The 12,339-nt window shown below is 37.0% G+C and overlaps 1 protein-coding gene across 1 annotated transcript in view; it reads right to left on the reverse strand.

The window, feature by feature from the left end:
• DHX15 (DEAH-box helicase 15) overlaps nt 1-12,339 on the reverse strand; it is a 45,650-nt gene that overhangs the window by 11,695 nt on the left and 21,616 nt on the right. The window contains exons 7-11 of the mRNA XM_068680036.1: nt 7,324-7,410; nt 5,624-5,773; nt 5,363-5,471; nt 4,077-4,268; nt 910-1,032 (exon numbers count right to left, since the gene is read on the reverse strand). Of these exons, the coding sequence (XP_068536137.1) occupies nt 910-1,032; nt 4,077-4,268; nt 5,363-5,471; nt 5,624-5,773; nt 7,324-7,410 (661 nt within the window). The remainder of the gene's footprint in view (nt 1-909; nt 1,033-4,076; nt 4,269-5,362; nt 5,472-5,623; nt 5,774-7,323; nt 7,411-12,339) is intronic.

Below are 12,339 nucleotides of genomic sequence, written 5' to 3' on the forward strand. Positions count from 1 at the left end.
AGATATCCTTGATTTTGGACTGCCCAATGACAAGCATTAGGAATGTTTCAGCACAATACTTCTGTATCAAAGCTGCAACAGGAAGGCACACTGAGTATTTACTCAGGGTAAAAGCCTGTTGCTTTTTTCAGCTATTTACAGGAAATGCAACTGCAGCATCTACTGCAATCTAGCTGGTAGTTAAGAATACGGTAATCTTTTTACTTACAACCCATGGTAAACTACACTAATTTTTTCTTCCTAAAACACGTGCCACTTCTGTAGTCAGAATGCCCAGATTCACCTGTTCATTCTTTTTCAACCTGCTAAAATATACTTGTAGCTATGCTACAGGGGACTATATATTTCCCCTAGATATAGAAATAAGGTAAGTTTACTGCATGGCTCTACTCTTTAATGATGCATTACCCCTTTGACTCTCAATCCATCCCAAGGCCTTAATCTGGAATATCTGGCTGTATTCAAAAACTAGGATTAAAAGTGGCTTTCACTCAAGGAACACATCCTTCCCCAAATCCAAGGTATTTTCCATGCTGCTCTCCCTGAAAAGTTACTGAACAATTATGCAGGTTTTTCTATAATTAGTATCAGATAACAAACTTCCAATATTTCTTAATTACGGGAAAGCTTCCTTCCTTCTGTCCAAGGTTACCCAACATTGATTTAAGAGCCTGGCTTGTCTCCAGACTCAACAGTTCATTACGTGATCTTTTTGCTAGTTTCCTTCTCCCCTCCCAAATAAATGAGCACATAAATATCATTTATATACTTAAAAAATAATAAAGATTAAAGATTACAATAGAATGGCACAAAAAAGCCCAAGCCTATCAATTGTCCTTGTAACCCAGGAATGGAAGCTGGCCACGCACAGAATTACAAGTAGTTTTGCTAAATCGGGTGCATACTTACTTTGTTTGAAAGCATGGTAGACATTCAGCAACGTCAAATGATCTCCATCTATGTGGGCAAACCTCATCTTGGCTTCATCTGCTGCTTTCTTTGCTTCCGTGGGGCGAACAAAACACTGTGGGACTAAACAAGGTTGGTATGGGCCCAACACAAACGCCCATATCGATGAGTCACGCATTCACAGATAGAGGAACAAGGCCTAGCTAGGTCAGTTCACAGAGCATAGGGCAGGGCAGGATGGCCTCCAACTGCATCTTGGACTGTTTACTACCTTGATTTGGTACATCAACACCTAACCACATCTGTAAAACAAGAGGGTTTCAAAGCTACAGAGTACCTGATTATTTTATTAGAACTATATGTAGGCATCAAAGTATCTATTCTGAAGGCCATCAAGATCGCCTATGTATACTGGAATGCTCAGCAGATCTTGGTTCAAGACCCAGTGCTGATAGCTCTACCAGGAACTAGTATTACAAAACAGAGTAATTGCAAATTCACATTCTCAGAAAGCCTCTATGGACAGCGTGCAGAAGGTAGTTCTGAAACTATACTGCACTAGAATAGTCTACACAAACATTAGCTTTATTACAAGTCTGCTACTAGACAGAACACACCAGTAAGTCAAGTCATCTTCCCCAGATGGTATTGTTATCAGCACTGGTATACAGAAACGTATGTGAATGAAGGCATTAAGAAGTCTAAAGATTGTGATGGTAGCGGTAGTGGTGGAAGGTTAAACCGTCCTTTGGTACTACTTGAAATAAAAATCATAATGTGATGAGCTTTGTCTGTCATTACGTCCTCTCACAGAAGTCTGACTCAGGCTTATTCTGACTTGAATCACAAACTGGGTTTTAACATTCCCTTTCCAGGTGCAGGCTACTGAAGACCACGAACTAAATTGGCTACAATAGTATTTGTGGTCTGTCAACATTCTTACAGGCTCATAATTTTGGTATGAATTAGCAAGACACTGAAAGCAGTTAGTAGATCTTCACTTTAGAGATCTACAGGAGAAAAATATCAGCTTAGATTTAAATAGCCCATACTGCAGATGCAACCTAAAGAGTTCAGATTTCAATAAAATTAATGCTAAGTAAGCATTAATTCTGTAGCTAAGATGTTACCAATCCTTTATTTTTTCCCAGCTGCCTCAAACTACAGTAGCCTGCTGATAACTGAAGCCCAATCTTATCCAAACACTTTGCATCTCATTTGTCCCTAACAAACAAGGGCCTTTTGTGAGGTGTTTTGTTTCTATTTTTAATTCCCATTAAAATACCCCCCCAAACACTACACTTCAGAAGTATGCTGAGTTGAATACTAGATGGAGTTTCAGAAAAAACAAACACTGCAATAGTGATTCACATGGTAACAAATCAGAAAGACTAATGCAGTAAAGAAAATGGAAATGCAGGTGCTAAATACCCTGTTATTTTATGTTCTGTACTTGAAAGCAGAAATATGGAGTATTTTATTTTCAGACTAATAAAAGCAAAAGTTAGCAGCAGAATAATTTGGAATATCTCACTGGTTTGACTAATTAACAGCACTTGCTCTATGAAAAAGTTATGTATGTGAAATCCCACAGCAAGAGACCACAGTTCTTCTAAAATAACTTTTAAATTAAGTACAGCCTTTTAATTTGCTGATTTCTCTAATGCTATTCTCTGCTCTTCTGGTATCACGTTTTCATTTTAGTCCAAACTATTAATACTTGGATTGCTATCCAGAGCCAGACAGTCTTTGTGTATACACTTAAGGCACCATAATTGTACCACATCTACCATACGTCATGCTGATGGTTAAAAAAAGCACTTTGGAAAACAGTCTACAAATACTAGGAATACTTTGTTTTAAGAGCAGAAGTTAATACCCAGACAGTAACCAACTTTAAAAAAAATTGGCTTGAAAAGTTATTTAGAAAGACATTAATCGTAGCTAAAACAAGAAAAGTACCATGGGTTGGGAAAAGATAAATAGAACAAGGAGTAAGATAAATCATCAGTTCAATACCACAGACAAGAACACTAGACTTACTGTTCTTTAGTAGGTATTTCTGGGGTGGGTAGGGAAAAGTTAGGGGGAACAGACAGGCACCAACCTACCACCACCGCCGCCATTAAGCCTACCAATTAATTAAAGAAACTAAGATTCTGCCCTGCCCATCTGCTCTGAGTCTGAACAATCATAACTCTGCAACAAACATTTTAGCTTGTTCTTAAAAATTTTCATATAAATATACTGTAAGACTTAACCAAAACAATAGATTTAAACTTAGCCGAAGCATTTTTTTCTAACCATCCAAGTTAAGCATGTAACCAGTAGTACATCTGCACTGTGACGAGCCTTGTAAAATAACACACCCTAAAGACACAACAGTAATTATAAATAAGAACATCCCCACTTCCACAAGGACTAAATCTTGCTGCTTGTCCTAGAGAGACCAACTATGAAATGAAGTCAGTTCTACATAAGCTAAGGAACGAAATACAAGGCTTGCTTGACAACATTTTTCTCATTGAGATCTCTCTCGACAAGCAGCTATTACGACACAGTGCTATTCACATAATGCAGCAAAGTACGGCTGTGCACACAAGTTAGCTCTTATAAATTTATATCCTCCCCGAAACTTGCTTTCTTCCCTTTAGAAGTAATGACTACTCTTTCAGTCATTAAATTAAGTGGGAAAGCTAAAATGTACCATATCATGTATGAGTTAGCATTTTTAATGTAACTTGGGCTATAATCCTTAAGAAAATATGAGGACACGTCAAAGTGCAGAATAATGCACAATATGAAATATATTTCACTGCCTTAAAAACAGTGGTTGAGCTGACATTCTCGGTCCTGACTATGAGCTTAAGACAATTTCTGTTCCACTAGACTGAATTATTTCCTTGTATCAACTCAAACATATACACTTTAAAGTAAGAATGAAATTGCTTGACCATTTATGCACGTTAATTTCTTAACATTAATAATTTTTATCTGAAACTCGACACGCAAACCTGTAATGATTGACTATATCCCCATCTGGCACTTAAAAAATCTAGTTTCATTAGAAATATATTCAGATGGCTTATATTTTTGATGTGGAAAACTCAAATTCTCCCCAAACTGAAGAACTGCACTTTGTTTAATATCTCTTCCCCTGCTATTACCTGACAACATGGCAGTAATAGATAGGACCTCATTAGAGCAGTTGTAGTCACAACTTGCAATAACCATTTTTGCCAGCTGTGGGTCCAGTGGAAATTCAGCCATCATGGATCCCAATTCAGTCAAGTCTCCATCATCATTTAAAGCAGCCAGATAATTCAAGAGCTCTAAGGCTCTCATCAGAGTTTCAGGAGCTGAAAGAAAGATTTAGGTAGACACATTAATCAAACTGCTATTAATAAGCAAAAATGAGAACACGGACTATTTTGTTTTTCGTTTTTCATTCTTCATTCAACTGGCTTCCAAACATGAAATTGTTACCAAATTTGGTTATATACATCCAGACATGAATCAATCACCTATTTAAAAGAGCTATTAACTGGATCAAAGGCTTTGAATATTTGAGGAGTGCTGCTTTTCAAAATTCAGACAGCAGTGGTATTGTGAAATATTCAGTAACATAGTAATATTTTCCTCCCAATGCACTGCCACCTTCTTCCCTGTTCAATTCAAAATAGATTGGGTACAGTCCTAAAATTTCAGCCATGTGGTTTAGGTAACCATGGCCTTTCACAAACCTCAACCTTTAAGAATGTTCTTTTACTCCTACATTCCTTACAGCAAGGGTATATTATAGCCACAAAGAAAAAGGTAACAGAATCAAAACACCTTCCTGCAAAGCTATCTTATGCACTGCACAGTACAAACAAAGAATGCAGAGCTATAAAGCTACTTAAATGCTTACATTTATATTGCAGGTGAAAAAAAACAAACTATCTTGGACATATTTATCTATGTCTGACCCATGTTTTTAATTTGCAATGTAACAGAGCTATTTTGAAGTATTTATGTACATCTAATACTGTTAGAAGAGAGATCCACTTTAACTTCATAGACTGAGCCAAAAACATGTATTCAACTTTAAAAATGCTAGCCAAATTTATTTACGTGCAGTTAACTGATGCACAATTAGAAAGTGTAATCAAGGTGATGAGTAAGAATTCATTCAGTAATAGGTTTTTCTAATGTACGTAATTTTGTCAAATCCCCTGCAATGGGGCATTCAGTAGTTTTCCTGGCTCCATCAAAACCTCTTAGACAAGCTGTAATATTAAAATACTTGCTTTGGTAAGACAGTACTAAAAGAAACAAAAACTTCCTTATGGATCACAGTAAGAAATACTCAAAAAATATTTCATGTTATTTTATGAAATACTCGGCAAAATTAATAATTGCAGACGTTGAAATTAACACCTGCAGTAGAGAAGATAGAATATGAAACTGGTACCTGGAGGATCCATAAAATCGAAGTGCACCAAATCATCTATACCAAGCTTCTTGAGCTGCAATACTACAGATCCTAAGTTAGACCTCAAAATTTCCGGGTATGTATTGTCCTGTGCAGAGGAAAAAGAAAATTCAATTGTCTAGTTTAAAGTACTTGGAAAAACCAGCATGCACATTGTGATTTTGCTTGGTAACATAGCAACTGACTACCCGGATCAGTTGCATGTTCTTACAGATGCTCTCTAAGAAGAGGTAAACTTACCTGCATTTCAGTTTTGTAAGCCTTCTCTGTATAAAGCCTGAAGCACTTGCCTGGTCTAGTACGACCAGCACGGCCAGCTCTCTGCTGAGCTGAAGCTTTACTAATCGCAGTCACCAAGAGAGACTCCACTCTGATACGGGGATTGTACACCTATTTGAAAGTGGAATTGGAGCAGGAAAAGAAGAATGAACATCACTCATGGATAAGACTTATCTCAAAAATAAAGATGGCTTTAAATTTGTTTTTAAATGCAGCTTCTGACTAGGAAATCCTAAGTTGTATGCATCTGAGAGGAAGAAAAAAATTGGCTCCAGAAGCCTTTGGATCAGTGACAGAAAGCTTCAAATACAACTGCCTAGAAAACAGCATTTACGTTTTATTCATTTGTTAACATCTTCTGCCAGGCTCCCCATTCTCCTTAAATGTGTGTGTATTTTTAGATAAGATTTTCATGGCAGAACTAATGTGTCCAATTTGTTCTATAGAGTGCTAAACACACTCTTGATGCTCAAATAATTCCATGCAAAAACAAGTTGTCTTGATACAATTATAAGGTTGAATAACCATGTTCTAAAGGTCAGAAAAATCTAACATTAAGGCTTGAATGCAATTGTAAAAAAAAAAAATCACACTGGTGACAAAGCAAGACTATATTTGAAGGGCACATGTGTACTGTCACAGTACACAATATGCTGGAATTTACTGTAAGACTCCCAGTGCAGTTATACATAAACAGCGGCCCTGCCAACTCATTAGAGCTTATGGATAGAAGATATTGTTAAAAAACAGTACTTAAGTTTCAGTTGAAGACCTTCTCTAGTCCATGTTTTAACCTGCTGGTATGAATGGGTATAAGCCATATACGAAAACATTAGTCCTTATTAGAGAACTACTTCCAATGAAAAGAATACTACTTGTGAAAAGAATTCAAATTAATGGCAACTGCAACTGGTGCATGAAGATGCACCAACTGTACTCACTCTGCTGTCTCTGTCATTTTGCAGAAGTTTAAAAAGCTGGTAACGTGCATGAGTGTTAAAGGCAAAGCCCAAGAAACCAAGTTATGAAGACAGTTACCAGTGAAAAATTCAATTAAGTTTAAGAGACTTTAATCTTAATCTTTAATTAGTTCTTGGTTTGCATTCAGGCAAGATACTCCAGTTCCTCTGCACCTCCTTTAATGCTTCAAGAAAGGCTTGGTAACTTAAGATCTTTAGGGCTGCAACAGCACCTGATGAGTACGGACAAGAACACAATACTAGCCTAGGTATTATTTCGCTCTTCTCATTTAAGTGCTGAAGTTTTCCACACTAACATAACTTAAATCAAAAGGTGACTTCTAGCAGCAGTTTCATTTACTTTTGCATGACCTTCATGTATTTCTTAGTTTTAACTCAGCATTCTCAAACATGGACACAATACAAAATGAAGAGTGAATTCTATATTCCAGGCCTAACTCTAAAAATCCTCATGTTTCAATTTTTGAGACTGAAGTTCTTCTGTATTATGCTGTTTTGGACTGTTATAGCTAAGCTTACAGACGAAGTACAAACCTATCATTAAGTCTAAAAAAAAAAATCAACATCAAGACTTCTATTGCAAAACACTCGTCACTGATTACCAACAGAAGAGTTACCTCAGCAAACCAGACTTCAGTATCTTTCCTACATTAAAGGAAACACAACTGACATAATATTTACCTTTTGTTTTGCAAAGCCAGGATCAATCACAAACACCACACCATCTATTGTTAATGATGTCTCGGCAATGTTGGTGGATACAACAACCTATTGAAAAATGAAATTACTAATTTGTCAAGAAGATATGCAAATGAAGCCCTCATTCTGTCTCTGCATCACAACTTCTCAGCAAGTTCTTTCACCTGATCAGTAACTAGGCAAAGCTCTGCTTCAAAACTTTGTGCAGTGCAGTTTTTGTCCACTGTATTTGTTGTCTTCATTCATTAATAATATGAAAAAAGTTTTAATAAAAAGACATAGAAGAGCAAATATTTTACTTTTAAGATTGCAGTTCAAAATTCTACTACTCCTAACTCCAGTACAAAATGATAAATTGCCATGAATCTCAACATCTTCTGTTAGTTTGAAGTTGTGGGGTTTTTTTTAAGCCCAAAGATGGCAAACTGGTTAAAAAATGTTGTATCAAAGGTTATGTAACTGTACTTAAATGAGTCAAATCTACCTGCAGGTGCTTCTCCCCAGTTAAGCACTAAGTAAAAGCATCGTCTGTTTTACAATCCAGATATTAACAGTAAAAAGCAGATGAATGCCTCTTTTTACACACACAGGAGCCCACCAGTATGTTCTTTTAGTTGGTCCAGAATAAAACAGTTATCAATACAGTCCACCTAAAATCCTCAAACAACGTTTAATTTCAACTTTAAGTTACCATAGTCAAATATCTTTACATATTTTGAAGGTTAGGCTTTAAGCTGCTGCAACATCTCTGGAGCTTGTCTCGTGCAAAAATTAAAGCAAAGGCGTTTCTGAGCTCTGCGGCCTGATTCATTGCCATTTAAATGTTTCTGTCCAGAGATGCAGTTTGCAGTCTATGCATACTATTAGTTCTCATCCCAGCAGTGACCACACTAAATTATGTTAGAAGGAAATGTAATCAGCTACCCTTAAAAAAAAAAAAAGACATACCCCAAACCAGTTCAGGAGTTCATTAAAATCACTTACCTTTTAGTTCTTAATTCCAGTGAAGACAAAAAACCCTGTTTTCAGGTTAGCAATTAAAATTTGAGACCCCTAACAATTTCTTCAGAATTACAATGAAGTCAGTGACTGGATAGATTGATATTCCTAATGATTTCTCTTCCTCCTGGCTGATCACTTTGCCAGTCAGGTAGTACTTACTACTCATCTCTTCTTAACTAGACTTAGTGTCTAAGCCTGCCCAGATACCACTATATAATGAAGGCAATACTTAGGTGGAAAAAAAATTAAAGCAATTTAGAATTAATACGATGTTCCACCCTGAAATTATATACTATTTAGAACTCCCCCAAACCCACACCTTTTGCTGACAGGTAATCTGCATAGTAGCTAAAGACAAAAACCACAAAAAATCAATGCAATTAAGTGCTGACAGCACTATATACGGTCACGAAAATTTCGCAAGTCATTAAATATGTAAATTAAACTAGCATTCCTATGTTAAAAAGCTAGTCAACCCACATTCAACTTGCTGTTACAGACTGTACTTAGATAAGGTCTCAGCTTGCTTTGGACCTACTAAAGCATAAAGCATTCATACCCAGAAGCTTCAAATACCAATTACATCGTAGCATGGAAAGGCTTTGGTGCTGGTTTTAATCACCAATTTCTATTAGGACACTTCAACACTGACAACTCAATACTGATAGTACACTTAGCCCACGGAGGCCCATCAATTTAACTTCTACTTGAATTTACTTAGCTTGTACTCAGAATAATACAGAAGGGTAGAGGAAAAAACAGAACAGGATTCACCACGTTATGACTGTACATCTCGTTTGTTAATGTCACATAGCTTGAGAACAAATGAATACTGCATCATGAGAAACCTAACGAAAAACCTGAAATTCTTCCACATCTCTGAAGCCTAAATCAAAATTACAAAGTTGCTCAGAAGTCAGATGAATGAAATTAGCACTAAATTATGTAAAATAATTTAATAAATAATTTAATAAATAACTGTACCCAATTAGCTTTAACTGCAGTTTTGCAGTTTTAACTGCAATGTTGCAGTTAGAGATTTTTTGGTAAAAAGGTTTCTAAATATCACATGAATGGTTTGATACAAAGCTCTTAGAGACTGCACAAATTAGTTTGTATATTAAAAATCTACGTATTACATGTAAAACTCTATTGTATTAACTAGTAACTCTCAAGACTCCTGAAGCAAATAGAACAGCCTAGAAATTCCATTCTGCTACTGGAAACTGTTCTGTTTACATCAAAACGAACAAGACTAAAATGCAATGATATAGCCAGTTTGCATTAAGAGAGGAGTCAAAAATATAAAGCTCAATGTGCGTGTGATATCAAACATGTCTCAGATGCATCACAGAAGACAGTAGTCAGTCTCAATGTTCCTTCTCTTTTCCTCCCATCTCCCAGTTTTAAAGGCACACATTAATTGTAACAGAATAGAAAATGCTACACTACCCAGGATTTAATGATGAAAATACCATTAAAAATCCCTTTAATTTTGAAATGATTGTAGTTTCTCCCTACAAAGAATATGGTCATGATAGGTAGTTACTGCATTTTGGCTCTCAGATGCAATAGTGAAGCACTCAAAATGCTTACCAACACAAAATTTGATTTTAACTATTAAATTTTACAGGCAATTAAACAGTGGTTTATTAACTTTTGAAACCTAACAAATAATGCATAGGCCACCCTGTTCTCCTGAGTTTAACACTGGGTTGGTTACACCTGACTAGGCAACTGGCATCACCTTCTGTATGGCAGACCCTCAAGATCACCACGTCCCTAGGAGCTGGCAACTCTTACAATTAAGGAAGAAAACTCTCCAAAACATAGAGTAAATACAAGCTTAGCTCAGAACACTCTGGAAAGATTTTTTTTTTTTTTTAAAGATGAAAAGAAAGAAGACATGACTCATCTGACTGATAGACAGTACAGTAATAATGCTTTGATGTTCAGTTGCTATGTTTGCAAAATCATGTAACCATACACACGGAACAAGCTAGCTGTATAATAACTACGAGTAAAGCACAGTAGTCCACTTCAAGTCTGAATTACAAAATTGAGTTAACCACTAGGGATCCAGTATGTGAAAATGCACAAAAGTAACTTTAGAATAAGGCCAATGAGAAAGGTGAGTGTTTTCAGCAGGCAGTGTATATGGAAACAATAGGGTAGAAAAGGAGAGCAGAAAGGCACCTTTGAGTCAACATTGTCTTTCTCTATAGGGTAGGTGAAATATTGATTCACCATAACCAGAAAAACATTTTTAAATAGAATCTTAAGCTTTCTAGTAAATGCTAAGCAGTAACAATTTATTGTCTGTCATCCAGGAGTTAGCCCAACGAGGCTGTTGGGTGGGAAATAAATAGGAGAATAAACGAGCAGTGTTAAGGTGTTGATTGGATCTCTTTTAGAATTAACTGAGGAATATTCCAGGTACCTTCCCAGTGTTGTTTGGTGTCTCTAATGCTGCTAATTAAAAAGGAGATCTAGGACATGTTGGTTGCTGAGGATTTGGGGCTGACCCCTGGACTAAGCAGCACAATGGAAATGAGTTCTTACTGCGGTGGCACACTGCTTGTAGAGCTGAGGTTAGCCTGGCCAGACAGCACCTTCGTCTCCTTCCAAGCAATGAGTCTGAAATTGATTCAAACTCAGATGCCTCCAGCCATAGCACTGGTGTGGCTCCCCCGTTTACCCGCAGGAACGGGGTTAAGCTGAGGCAGGGGAAATTTAGGCTTGACATCAGGAGGGGGTTCTTCACAGAGAGGGTGGTTGCACACTGGAACAGGCTCCCCAGGGAAGTGGTCACTGCACCGAGCCTGACTGAATTTAAGAAGAGATTGGACTGTGCACTTAGTCACATGGTCTGAACTTTTGGGTAGACCTGTGCGGTGTCAAGAGTTGGACTTGATGATCCTTAAGGGTCCCTTCCAACTCAGGATATTCTATGATTCTATGATTCCAAAAGGACAAAAAAGCTCTTAAGCCATCAAGATGAATCAGTAGTATTTGTTACCACCAGGAATATTGCAAGCTGCTACACAGCTTCTAAAAGCCACCTTTCCTTTCATGAAGTTAAAGCACAGGAGCTAAGCAAGCGCTTCACTTGGTTTATGATTATAGCCTTTGAAACGATTCAGACGTCCTTCTAGCCCTCCTTCCTTGGCCACTCTGTAAGCCAGGCTCACCTCCTACAGGCTGTGCAAAAGCCGATGTTCTGTGCGGTAACAGAGCACATGTGGTCCTGCTTTACGCATCCTGATCACTAACTGGAACTAGAGCAACTAAACTTTGCAACACATACAGGTAACGCTTTTCACTCACTGCTAGATTTCTCATAAAGATAAAAAAGAAAAGATGAAAGCCAGAACATCTCAGTCAAACAAATACATTTCAGAGTATGGTTAGAAAACACACACAATGACTTCACAGGTCTGAATGCTGCTTGTATCTTTTCTGCCCACAGGTGATCTCTCCAGCCTGGCAATTTTTCTTGTATTAAAATAGTTGCTATAGTGAAAATGTCTTCTTAAACACTGGTAGAGTTCAACATAATGAAAGCTACCCAGTGCACGTTACCCTCTTATCAAGAAAAACAGGAACTGCCTATTTTGAAGTGCAGTTTTAAACAAATGAAAGTTAAAAGGAAATACACAGTTATCACTTGTTCATTGCTGAAAAGCAAATTTCATTCATTCAAGTCATTTGCTAATACAATCTTGTTGCAGAATTAGTTTCATGATTCCAGATCATATGCTTTCTGCAGTCAGCTTTGATAGCAAAGAGATCATTTCACTGAATTTAGTAAGTAATTTGTTCTTCCAGAACACTATGAGTTTGCCACTAGTATTCACCATATATTGTAGTGTCCAAGAAGTCACATAATCAACGAACAAACCCTGCCTGGAGCAGACAGTATGATTCAGCTTTGACCTTCAAAATCTAACTTGCTGAAGGCTACAGTTCCATATAGCATTAGGTTATCTCGAAGAA

The sequence above is a fragment of the Anas acuta genome, chromosome 4 (genome assembly GCF_963932015.1).
Source record: "Anas acuta chromosome 4, bAnaAcu1.1, whole genome shotgun sequence".
Classification (NCBI taxonomy): domain Eukaryota; kingdom Metazoa; phylum Chordata; class Aves; order Anseriformes; family Anatidae; genus Anas; species Anas acuta.